Source organism: Natrix helvetica, assembly GCF_964273705.1.
Source record: "Natrix helvetica genome assembly, chromosome: 2".
NCBI lineage: Eukaryota > Metazoa > Chordata > Lepidosauria > Squamata > Natricidae > Natrix > Natrix helvetica.
In genome coordinates, this window is record NC_138552.1 from 143,633,242 (window position 1) to 143,647,025 (window position 13,784).

The 13,784-nt window shown below is 37.8% G+C and overlaps 1 protein-coding gene across 1 annotated transcript; it reads left to right on the forward strand.

Moving 5' to 3' along the window:
* The first annotated feature begins 1,100 nt into the window (after nt 1–1,100).
* On the forward strand, nt 1,101–12,462 carry LAPTM4A (lysosomal protein transmembrane 4 alpha). The gene is made up of 7 exons (XM_081942760.1): nt 1,101–1,354; nt 7,146–7,266; nt 7,832–7,908; nt 8,002–8,124; nt 8,966–9,061; nt 9,588–9,686; nt 11,706–12,462. The coding sequence occupies exons 1-7, from the start codon at nt 1,256–1,258 to the stop codon at nt 11,778–11,780; spliced, it is 690 nt and encodes a 229-aa protein (XP_081798886.1). The 5' UTR covers nt 1,101–1,255; the 3' UTR covers nt 11,781–12,462.
* The last annotated feature ends 1,322 nt before the right edge of the window (nt 12,463–13,784 follow it).

Below are 13,784 nucleotides of genomic sequence, written 5' to 3' on the forward strand. Positions count from 1 at the left end.
ATCTCTTTCCTCTGTTCCCAGGATTGGCCATTTGGCCCCCTGTTGTGAAGGGCACAGATCAAAGTGTGAGATTCCTTGTCAGGCAGAAGGGGGGACATATCAAAGGTGTCAGTTTTACAGCTCTTTACCGCTTCATTCCGGAATAAATTCTATGCCCATAGATTGCAGATTGATAAGAGTTCAAATGGCAAGGATCACAGGTTTTGACATTTGCCAAATATTCTACAGACCCTAATAACAGTGCCACAGGAAGTCAGTTGCAGGGAACAAAAGGCACTTACAGCATGTAAGCATATACATTACAAATACAAGGCATAATATATGTGTGTTATAGAAAACAAATATTTCTACTAATCAACAAGTTTGAATCCTTATTACTATTCCCCTTCAAAATGATCTGCACTTAACACTCCACTTCCAATAACGTTTTAGTCTTTTGCAGGAGTAGCAAGTTAAGGCAATTCTGTCATTTGAAAAAAAATGTGGAAGAGAAGCTTAAATCATACATTTTCTTAGTAAGATAAACCCACCAGCGGGAAACGAAAACCACAAGTTAAACCAGTGCTTTCTAGACGTTTTCTTTTATTACCCAAAACTGCTTTCAGTTTATTTAGACTTCCCAGTTGTGATTGGGCTTATATGTTGTCACCTTTATTACCCAATTTTGGGCAATTTTGCCAAGCTTTGGGAAGCATTGATATGATTAAATCCATCAAAATCCATCAAATTGCATAATTTCCGGTAGCGGTCTTTGCAGCGTCACCAGAATGGCGTATATTCACATGGTAACAACTCCCAGATTGCAGCTGAAATCTGGTGGCCCTAAAACAGGCACACAAAAACTGCACTCCCCCCTGCGCAAGCCAAAGCAACGGCTTTTATTTTCAGAGAAACTACGAAGATGCTCATCACGCAGTAGAGATAACGCAGTACACTCTACAACCACATCCCAGGATTAGCGCCCCCTTTCGTGAGGGGTGAAGCACAGCGGGGACGAAGCAGATGATTGGTTTTTTTTCATTGGCCGGCTATGGTGACAATAATCGTTTGTCCCACCCTGCAAGTTGAGAGGGAACTTCCCCCGCCTCCTCCGTGCTTCCTTCTGCGTCGGTTGATTGGTTAGAATCTCTGTGAGACGTAGGCGCCGCCGCGGCATTCGCGCTAACTGCGGAGGGGGAAAAATCGTCTCATTCGGCGTTCCGTTTGAAGAGGAAAAGGAGGCCTCGCCGCCGCCGCCGCCGCCGCCACTAGAACAATGACGTTCAAGCGGAGCCGAGATCGTTTTTACAGTACTCGCTGCTGTGGTTGTTGTCATGTCCGCACCGGAACTATCATTTTGGGGACCTGGTATATGGTAAGTGTGATATAACAGGAGAGGAAGGGGGGGAAATAAAAACCGCTTGTGCTTTTGGCGCATGCGCGGGCGAAAATGGGGCTAAAGGGGGGAGAAGCGTGGATTGAGGGGTGAGTCGCTGAGCTGTGTTTCCTACGGCGCATGCGCTTCCTCTTTGGGTCTCTCTCTCTCTCTCCCCCCCCCCCCCCGCGTGCTCCAGGACTTTCAGAGAGAAATTCCAGAGTTTCTATCAAGTTAGGGAAAACCCGCTTCCATCCATTTGTAAGAACTTGCTGAAAAATTACTGTCAAATTTCTAGTAGCCTGTTAATCATCTTTACAGTATTTCATGCAGATGCTGCAATACTTCAGAGAGAAGGGCATGGGATTGCAGACTAATTGGACAGTCGCAGTAAAGTTTCAACTCTGCTCTTGTATGAACTTCCTCTCAGAGAAGAGGGGAAAGGTGAATAGTGTGTGGGGCTTGCAGGGAGATGCAGCAAGAATTGTGTGTGTGTGTGAGAGAGAAACACTTGAACTCCACTATGCCATTTCTTGCTTATTGAATGTCATGGTCACCAATTTTAGAGTTATCTCTTGCCCCTACCTTATAACTGCTTACTTAATTTTAGTTTATTGTCATTGCACATGGTACAACGAAATTAAATGCCCTTTTCAGTGTACATCATAACTCTAAAAACACAAACATACATCTTTTACTTTCTATATAATTGAAATTGAAAACCTGATATTGCACCATACCATAGAATTCAATATGGTTACTTTCAAGTGCTGGATGATATAAAGAGCTGTGATGAAAACTTCACCTTGTTCAATATTTGGTTTTCCCAGACAGGTTAACTAAATGCTTCTAGAAAACCTGTAGGTGGGAAGTGACCAGCCCTTGTCCTCCTCTGCTGCTTACCAACAATTCATATTTAGTGGCATGGCTATCTCTGAATCTTTAATATCCCAAGTAGTTTTTAAGTATATGCTTACAAAAATTAGTTTGCCTCCTTTTTACCATTTCACTTAGGGCTCCTTGTCACTTATTACTGCAGAAATTACCTACCTCCATAGGAATATATTTTTAAAAGGGAGGGCTTGTCAGTAGATTCTGTTGCTAGTTACTTGCATGGAGGAGCTTGTTCTGTTAGTGGGAGGTCAGCTTTTCTTTAATGAAAATATGTATGAACCGAATCCATATGGGCAGTCCTTGCTTACCAGTGGTAATTGAGATTAGGAATTCTTCCATTAAATACCATTGTAAGGCAGAATGTCAGGGACTGCACTGAATTATTATGGCAATAGTTTTGGTAGTCCCAGTAGATGTTGTTAGGCAACACGGTGATTACTATTGGTGACCTCCTGCCTGCTTCTGTATTGACTTTGTAGTCCCACGGATGCTTTTTCAAAAAGGAACTGGGCTTTGTTTTTCCTTTGTTTCAGTCAGAACTGAAGAAGCTTCTTGGGTGAGAAATGAAGTTTTTCTTCAAGGAAAAACAAAGTTCAGTTGCCTGTTTAAAAAAGCACCTATGGGACAACCATGACCTGGATGACTCAGAATCTCCATAGATATTGACCTTGTATTGTTACCTATCTGTGCAGTTAACAATTAGGTTCATATTTAGGTATGTGCCTGGATGCTTTTTGTAAACGAAAATTAAGAGCTTATAGTGAGGCAAATAAATAAAGAATAAAACATTTCACAATGTTTTTTTTTTAAATGGGCCTGAAACAAAGGAAAACAAATTGGTAACATATTCCCTAGCCTAATGTACTTCAGGACTGAAGTAGCAGGTCTAATTTTGATTTATGAAACTAGGTGGGAGCTCTTGGCTGATCATATTTGGGCTCAGAAGTTAACCAGGTTCAGGCTTGCTTAATATTTGGATGACAGATTATTGATAAATTCAAGATGGTAGACTAGATTGGGAAATTGTTAAAAACAACTAGGCAGAAGACCTAGAGTTTAGTTGATAAAACTTCATGGATATTACTCATGATGTCACCATGAGTCAACATTTTGCATTGATTTTATTCTAGTTTATCTAAGGAAAAATAGGTTTTAAGCTTGCTTTTTAAAAAGTATAAATGGCATGAGAATGAATTGTAATTTTATGAGTTTTGATGTAATTATACAGTTTATAAATTATATTATGATTTATACTTCTGTCGACTGACAACAGATTTACAGTTCTGGGAGGAGGTTTAATGAAAGGAAGCTGAGTCAATTAACTACTTTTCCTTCATAAGAACAATTTGGAAGCTTTGTATTGTTGATATGCAAGTTAGTGTTGGCCTGAATTCAGCTTAATACTTTGTGTTCCCTTTCCTTTAAGCAAAAGATTGGATTTTCATACTGACTGGAAGGAGCTATTTAGGTAGTGGAACAGTTCCCATGCAGTAGATTACCAAATTCCTTTTTTGTTTCTTTAGTTAGTATGTCTGAAAGATAAAATTGTACTACAACACCTAACAATCTATGAATTCCTATTGACTATTTCCTTTAAGATGCACACAGTCCTTGCTGCTCTTTCGAATTTAGTGCAATAGAGACCAAGAGACCCTGGAAATTGGTGCTGCTTCAGAGATCTATCCATCAGCTGCTCCATTTCAACCCTATTGATAAGAAGAATCCTTGAAATAATTGTTAGAACTAGAAGGAAAGTAAAAAAAACTGGTTTCAGCTCTATGGATTAAATAGATATGTAAAGAACTATATTCTTTTAAAATTAGTAGTCTTATACTGTCAGATGGATATTACTAAGCCCAGTGTATTGAAGACATCTGATCTAAAATAAATTAGTTACCTGTAATACTTTTGGTGATTAAACTGATAGCTTCCCACAAGGAAGTAGGGCAGTTAAAAAAAGAATGAGAACAAAAGTTGACTTCAGTTTGGTGGTCAATTTTACATTGGGAGAATAATTATATTGTCCAAATTTAAATCTGTGGTCTGTGTAGGTAAAGTTTTGTGTTCTGTTTAGGCGAGAATAAAATACTGATATTACTGGTATGTGTCATTCTTGTAGATTACTAAATTAATTAAAGGAACATTTAATTGCTATGAATACAAACTTTCGATAGCATACTGACTAGATTTTACTTTTACTTTATTTTAGACTTCTATACCGCCCCCTCTCCCAAAAGGGACTCGGATTGTTCCTGTTTATAGGAAAACTTGCATACAGTACATAGAAAGATAGTTCTAAAATACTGCAATATATGTATATGTACAGTATTTCCCCGAAATTGCGACATGTCCTGATAATAAAACCATGCCATACTTTTCCTGTGGGCAAAAATATACGCCCTCCCCCAATAATAAGCCCCCTGGACAACCCCCCCCCTCCAGCCAGGCAGAGTGCCACTCACCAACATAGCGATATCCCGAAGGCGCAAAGCCACATGAGCCGGGGGGAGGGGGTCAAAGGCACTCACATTGCTTGACGCCTTTGGGATACCACTAGGTTGGTGGGTAGTGCTGTGCCCAGCTGGAGCAAGGGGTTGCCGGGCAGCTGCTCTCATGAGGTGACCATGCTCATGAACAGCCGCCCCTTTCCAGCCGGGCAGAGCACCACTCACCGACCCAGTAATATCCCAAAGGCGCTAAGCCACGTGGCTCTCTGCCTGGCTGGAGAGGTTGCGCAAGCACTTGTTCTGCCTCCAGCTTGCGTGCTTCCCTGCCTCACCATGCCCAACTTTCCCTGCAGGGCTGGGCCAGGGCGCCGCTGCCACCGCCGCCATGCTCTGAGCAGCCACTGCCGGAAGACTTGGTAGTGGATCTCCGGAGTTTGGAAGCCGGTTATGCTCGGAGCATGGCGGTAGTGGGTGCACGGTGGTGGCGGCGGCACCCTGGCCCAGCCCTGCAGGGAGAGTTGGGCATGATGAGGCAGGGAGGCATGCGAGCTGGAGGCAGAACAAGTGCTCGCGCAACCTCTCCAGCCGGGCAGAGCACCACGCCGCTTAGCGCCTTTAGGATATTACTGGGTCAGTGAATGGTGCTCTGCCTGGCTGGAAAGGGGCGGCTGTTCATGAGCATGGTCACAACAGCGCAACACAGCTGTTTGCTCCTGAGGCTGTGCCCAGCTCTTCGGGCGCCCGCTTACAAGAGAGCAGCCACCTGGCAACCCCAAAACAATAAGCCCTCCCTCCCCCCGATAAGGCTCAAGCAAAATTTGGGGGGGGTCAAAAGAAAATGTATGTTGCAGGGCAGATTTTGCGTGGTATTTCGTAGACTCCTTGGTTTTCAAGCTGGATTTTGTCTTTGGGGTTTCTTAAGATGTTGATGTGAATTTTCCAAGAGTTGCCCTAATTAATCAACGCTTTAGGCGTTGACAGTTGGCTGTTTTTTGGTCAGTGTTGAAGTGTTGAAGGCTGTCTTGATATTGTGTTTGTGGAGAATTTTGCTGATTTTATCTGTGGTGCCTTTGAGAATAAATGCATGCATCGCAGAACACAAGAACGCAGTAAGAAAAAAAGAAAAAACTTCCTCCCTTTTCCAGCACCTTAAAGTTACAGGACATAAAATTAATTTTGAAGGAACCAGTTTAATCTCCAAAACTGAACACTTCAACAAGAGAATAATTATGGAAGCCATCGAAATAGAGAAACACCCCCACAACATGAATAAATGTGACAATACCTCCTGCCTATCAGACATCTGGAAACCAGCCTTTGTCAACAAATGAGCCCCACCCACCACCCACGCCGTTACAACACAAAACAACAATGGACACACAGCCAGCACCAATCTACCAATCATGATACAGCCACACATCCCCAATAAAAGATAATTAGACCTAATGGTTTTCATTGTTGTTGATATTGGAGTTGATACTGGAGTTTTGACTGCTGTATTATAAGGGGACTGTAACTGGCTGAATCCCAGCAATCCCTTCCCTTCCATGCTTGGTTCAAATAGTAATTAAAAAAAGAGGTAGATTATCTTTGTTGAATTTTTAATGATGAGGAACAGGTGAAAACAGGAAGAACACATGATTTGGAATAGAGACTCATTGTCCTTTCCCATATTATACAGTTAATACACATTAATATGTTGGAAGTCTTCAGTCCTGATATTGCCTTTGGGGGCTTTTGAGTCATTGTTGACCTTGGACAACTGCTGGATAAGTCCCTACAGTTTTCTTGATAAGGATTTTCAGAAGTGGTTTACCATTGCCTGCTTCCTAGGCCTGGCAGAGTGATTGGCCTAAGGTCACCTAGCTGGCTTTGTGCCTAAGGCAGGACTAGAACTCTTTGTCTCCTAGTTTCTATCGTGATCCCTTATCTGCTGCACCAGACAGCCTCTGAGTTGATATTGCCTTTTCTTCCTCCCTCCCTCCGCCAGTTTGAATAAGCACATCTACTAATATTTTTAGGTGTGCTTGTTGCTTTATCTTTGAAAAGGCTGGGAAATATGCCTGCAATAATGTCCTATTAATGTTTTTGCTTTGGAATTAAAGGTAATGTGAAAGCAACATACATTCCTTTCCAGTAATAAGGTTTTTTTCCCCACCTTCAGCAAAGGCTAAGTTTACTGTGGTCTCTGAAAAAGAGCTTCTGTGCTCTCTACTGCAGTCTGTGTGTATGTATAGAAAAGTTAGTAATTGCATCATTTGACAATTAACATTTACAGCTACTCTTGCAATCAACAGAATATTGAAGCTTGAACTATGCTTTAAAAGGATATATGTAGGCTGGGATTCTGAACTATTTTAACTTAAACATTGAACTGTCTTAAGCTAGCAATTGTTTGTTTTATTTATAAATATAAAGGATTTATAGATATATATGTATATATTTTGCAGGTGGTGAATTTGTTGATGGGTATTTTACTGACAGTTGAAGTGACTCATCCCAATACTGTGTCATCTGTAGATATCCAGTATGAGGTTATTGGAAACTATTATTCCTCTGAGAGGGTTGCTGGTAGGTATATGTTTTAAAAGAATAACACTTGAACATTTCAGAATGTATATTATAAAAAGTTCTTAAAATATTCCAGCAATTTTTACATTTCTGAAGTACATAGATAAGAATGAAACATCTTGGTTTGTGGTTTGGCTTAGTGGGAAAACCATAATTTGAATTTGACATTGAACCTTTGCTTAGTAGTAGGAAGTGTTTGCCATTTCCAATGCCTAATAAAAATGAAAAAAATGAAATAATGTGTATAATGCCAACTCCTGCTATACAGGTGGTCCTCATTTAATGACAATTTGTTCAATGACTTTTTGAAGTTATGGCACTGAATGAATTATAGTTATGACAGGTCCTTGAAGTGTAGGTCATTGCAGCAAAATTCAATCTTTTTAACTATATCCCAATATTAATCAGTGCACCAAATTCTTACAGTCTCTAGTTCTAATTCTAGTTCATTTAATTGCTGAATTAGATGTGTCAGTAAGATGCATTCCGCTAGCATGTAGTGCAGGTGGTTTGTTTTAATTTGTTTTTATTGTTAAAGGAATGCTCAATGTTTTTCCCCCACCAGAAAATGCCTGTGTTCTCTTTGCCATCTGGCTCCTCATGTTTACAATCAGTGCTATGTTGGTGTATGGAGCAATTACTGTAAGTTTTACTTGAATGATTCTAATTTCTCATTATTAGTGGTTTTCTTTTTCTCTTCAAGAGTAACACATTATTCTTGTTTTGCATTTTTAGTATCGTGTCAGTTGGCTGATTCCATTCTTTTGTTACCAACTCTTTGACTTTGTTCTCGGCTGTCTCATGGCTATAAGTTCTCTGACTTATTTGCCAAGAATAAAAGAGTACCTGGATCAACTAGTAAGTGTCCATGACAATAATCTTAATCGAGTGATTGGAGGCAATGTAGTGAGTCATGCACAATTCATAAGCTTAGCAAGATCACATGAACTGGATGAGATAAAGGATATATGGCATTCTTAGTTCTTAATCCCAGTACCTCTTACATTTTTAGAATTTCTTCTCTTTGAAACTGGCAAGGAGAATTAGTTGTCGTAACTCCAGGCTGGCAGACCCAGTCTGCACTCATTTAGAAAGTAAAAACTTCCATGGTAGTAGATATGCACCCATGGAATGTTCTACCAGTATGCCTGAGATTTATGGGAAATCGGTCTTTAAAATGGAGGATCTTTCTTTGCTATCGAAGAATGCATGTCTGCTGCATAATTGAAACTCTTAACAAAATGTCCACATTTAAAAAAAAAACTCTATATAAATTGTGTCTTGAAATCTGAGATGAATATCAGTTTCTTTAACTGACACAAAACTTTTTGGATCCTCATATATAGTTCATGGCCTCTGCTTCAATGCTTCCGAAATCCCTGTTCTTCCTTTCCTCTTTCTAAAGGAGGTTGTGCCATATCGAGCTTTGTGACCTCGGTTAAATCTTTCTTCTGTGGTTTAAAGATAAGGAATTCTTGTAACAGTTGCAAGCTGCAAGGATAGTGTGCAAAAATGTTCCACTGACGCCATTTGCTTTGCTTCACAAAAAAAATAGTGTTTTTTTTTAAACTAAACAATCGGTGTCTTTTGTTTTGGACTAATTTTCACAGGTCTGGAATAGGTTTTCTGGATACCAAAGAACCTGATAGAGGAATCTGTTTGTAATAACTGTAATAACTATTACTGTTTCTTTTTCTAGCCAGAATTTCCGTACAAAGATGACCTCTTTGCTCTTGATTCAAGCTGTCTTCTGTTCATTGTCCTATTGTTCTTTGTTTGGATCATTATGTTAAAGGTCAGTTTTTAGATACTTTAAAATGTACCTTTTAAGGGATATGAATTTCTCATTCATGTCTTAGTAATTAAAATTAAAGCATATTATTTGAGCTTCTTAGCTGTTATTCCTGTTATTTGTTTGAGTGATTCTTCTCTGTAGTTCTTTAACTGTACTGAGAGTTTAGTTATGATTGGTTAAATGTTTCTGTTCCCTCTTAGCACATATTTATTTTCTTTATAAAAACTGTTTTTTTCTTTTGCATACACATTTTACCAATGATAGCATTCTTTTCAGCTAAACTGAAGGTATTAACATATATTCGGATGTATTGGAAGATCTTGAACTATAACCAATTTAGGGGGGTGCTGCAGTTATAGCTGTAGCTGGCTTAATTTATTAGAGAGCAATGCAACTGATTTGAATAGAAAAGTGTGCTTAATATGTTGTCAAATAGTTATATATTTTGTGCTTCTGAAGGTGCTATAATTCATAATTCTCCTGCTGTTATGGTATGTTCAGATAGTGTTCTTTTTTCCGCTTGCAGGCCTATCTAATTAATTGTGTCTGGAACTGTTATAAATACATTTGCAATAGAAATTTGCCTGAAATAGCTGTTTATCCAGCATTTGAAGCACCCCCACAGGTAAGTGATTTATGAAATTAAACTAAGCTAATTTCTCATTTGAAGCACTAAGGCTGTGGTTATGGATATGTGTTTCATCTGAACCAGCTTCGTTTCTAATATACACTTCCATATACATTCATTTCTAATACACCCTCAAAGAGTTGCATGGATGAGATGGAGAATCATACAAATTGAATGAATAAATAAATACATTTATCTATTTTATGCATTTATCCTTTAATGGATAAATGCAAATTTATAAATTAGAGCTACCAGTTGGATATTTTCACATAGACTTCCTCAGTTGAATTCAATATTGGGCGACTTTGACACATTTTATTGGATATATAAAGGTGGTTTACAGTTGTTGGGTTTTTTGACTTTCTAGTTTAGCCTGTTTCCCAAGTATTTCTTAGTTGTCTTCCATCGAAGTCCTAATCAGGCCCAGTAATTTAGCATCTGCCCTTTATTTAGAGCTTTATTTACATACAAGTATCTAGAGCAGGATTATTAATTCAAATTTAGCAGAATTGTTCAGCCTATAAGATGGCGAGTTAAAAGGTCTCAAACTACCTCTCCCAGAAATGATGTGGATTTTCACATCTTGATCTCCTCTGGGGAAGCAGCTTGGTGGTTCACACTGCCAGTATTGATCTATCTTTATTTAACATCCTCACTGCTAATAACATAGGTCTGTGAGAGAGGATACTCATATGTTCTAATAATAAAAACAATAAAAGTTCAAAAAGTGTAATAATTTCAATCGTGTGACATAGTTTACATAGCTTAGCCTCTGTGTGACCAGAAGAGTCACATCCTAAGGAAATAGACCAATCTCGCTGCAGATAAACAACAACTTTAGTTTGAAATAAAGATGAAATATAAAGAACATTTTAAAATCTTTAAGTAGAAAAAAGATAAAGAGGATAAATTCTAGAGTAGTTCAGTGCTGCAAAACAGCTTCTTGAGAGAACCATATAAAAAGAAAAGAAGCAATCTAGGCAGATCACTGTCAGAAGTCTGCTTTACCTCAAAGTGTGGTAAAACGATATTTATAGATATTTCAAATTCATATTAAAGTTTACAAGAAAATGTGATTATTTTCAGATGGATACAAAGCTGCAATTGCAGATACAGTTCCAAGGGTTTTTCCCCCCGGATAATATTAAGGCTTGGGTAACTCATAAAATGAATTTGGAAACTTAACACAAGTTTCTGGGTAAACCTTTATCTATTTTTAATGAAACTGAAGAAAAAACAGTTTTCTGCTTCAAGATTACTCCGTTGCTCCTGCTTCTTGGGAGCTCCTGAATTGCTTTCCTCAGAAGCTCTTAGGGCAATGGAAACACCTGTCCCTTATTCCGTCTCTCCCCCCCCCCCCCCCAATTTTCCCTGTTTTTAAGATGACCATGGTTTTTTATATCTTCAGCAGAGGAAGGCTGGAGTAATTAATTCTGCATGTGACGCAAAGGCATATCTCACTCAAGGGCGTATGTGTTTTGTCTAAGCCTGTAATCAGCATAGAGGGAGTGTGTGCTGTGAATGTTTGAGCTTGTTAACTGGCAAGGAAGCTACATTTGCTACCAGAGATAGACATCAAGGCATCTCTTTCAAAAAATGTTTAGAAGTGCAGTTGAAATACACATATACTGCAGAGCAATGCATTTCTTTGAAATTCACTAATGTTCTTTGCATTCCGTACAGTTCGAGAGCTATTTCAAATATAATCTCTGCTTACCACTACTCAAATAAGACAATTGTTGACAAGAGAAACCACTTGGATTCTAACTCATACTGTGTATACATAAAACCACTGATTTGGAATAACAAAGCAATTCAATCAGTAGTTTAATATTAGTTTTAATTTAATTTCTGGAGGCAATTTGTCACTGAAGAAAGACTATTACTAAAACTTTTTATGAGATTTTATGAAAGTGGTTTATTACTATTACAAATATTTTAGTTAATGGTATATTGTGTCTTAGTATGGTCAGTCACTTAATAAAATAACTAATAATCTGTTTTTTTCTCCTACAGTATGTTTTGCCATCTTATGAAATGTCAGTGAAAATGCCAGAAAAGGAACCACCACCTCCTTATATCCCTGCCTGAAGCAGCCATGTTTCTAGCAAAATAACTGTATAGCTTCATTTTTTATATTGTAAGATTGCTTAAATATTCAGGGTTTTAGGAGCAACCATATGAAGTTAAGAGGCATTTGATATAACCTTACTAAACACAATTCATAAGGGAGTGATTTTTCCCCCTCTTGCTAGCTTTAATTTTATTGATCTCCTTAAATCTCTTAAGTAATTCTTGCTGTGGGACTTTATTTTGTAATTTCAGCTTCTGCATACAATTCCAATTCTATGGATTTGTAATTTCATTTTGTTTCAAGAAATACATTTATTAAGTTAAATAAGTTCTGGATACTTTACATTTAGAAAATCAAGCATCTTGCAATGATAGATTAGTTCTGAAGAACAATCATCAATGGCAAGATTTTTTTTCTTTTTTTTTTTTAGTGTGGGAAAATTAGTTCCTATGTGGTGCACTGTTGCATATATGTATTTACCTGAAACTTTTTGTGTTATATTAGTTTTTACTGTGTTATCCCTATGCCTTGAAACAATATTTTTTAAAGCCTGAAGTTGGAATTAATAGTTTGACACTTTTTGTCATATGGTATGAATGCCAGAAAAGGACACTACTTTTGTCGTTTGCTTGCTTCAAATCTGTATGTATTTTCATCTTTGTTTATAAATGATGCTTTAATAAATCTTTAAGAAAATAATTTGGGGGACTGTTTATGGTATTGACTATAGTCATTTAGGTTAATTACTTTTACATTTTTGTTGAAATAGTTCAACAGAAGGCCTAACAGTTCAGTCAAGACCTGAAATACAATGATAAAACTTAGTGAACTGAGTTTTCTTTTTTCTTCTTTCCCCCAATTTCAGTTTAATTAAACTGCAGTAACATTAACAGTAATGGTGGCACTTTAAGGATAGATAAGAATAACAAATTAAAACAGGCCAAATATCTATCAAATGCAGAAGCAGTGTTGCTAAGAAACAATTATTCTAAGAAAATATTAAACAATGAATTGCTCTTACATTATTAATGTTGTATCAAGGTTTTCAAGAAAAGACTGGACAGTTATATGTCCAGATGGTTTGAGGATTCCTGCTATGGGTAGATAGTTTAGAAGACCTCCAAGATCCATTCCAACCTATGGTTGTATGATAAATATACTTTAACCAGATGTCATTATTACCCAGAAGGATAAATTAGATATGGTTCTCACTTCAAGCTTACATACTTGAAATGATGAATTTGGTTGGATTGTTATTAAGAATTAGAACATTGGATTTTAAGGATATAATTGGAGTGATTATGCTTTTAATGCAAAAAAGTTGTTGATTTTGGGTATGGGTATGGGTACATACAGGTATAAATTTGTAAGTTAAATGACAATTATCTTTTTAATCAATTGAAGCCAGCTGGGTGATTTAAGGCCATTTACTTACTCTACAGAGTTCTTTTGGGGAAACTAAGAGGTGGGAGCAAAGGCTAATAATAAACACCATTGTGTAATATTAGGAATTTTAAAATCTTTTTGACAAGGGTAAAGGAAAGATCAGGCATGTTTATAGAAAAAACATGTCACTGATGCTCATTGATGGATCTATAAGCCCAGGAAACCATGAACTACTACTTCTGTTATTTTCTATAGCTCTAAAGTCCAAGGATGCATATGTATTGGCCCATACTGACATACAGGGCCGGATTTTCCTATAGGCTAACTAGGCTTCAGCCTAGGGCCTCAAGATCAAGAGGGGCCTTTTATTTTTATTTATTATCCGTGCCACATTTTTTATAAAGGTTAGTACCAATTACAACATGTTTCATTTAATATATTGATATATATCACAGTAATGATGTATTTTATTATCTCTCATGTAATTTACAAACTTAAAAATGGGAGGTGAAAGGGCCCCATAAGTGGAATAGCCTAGGGCCTCTTTTCATCTAAATCCGACCCTGCTGACATACTTGGCAAAACATCTGTACTGCTAAGACAAAGGAAGTAATGGGCATCAAAACGGAGTTTTC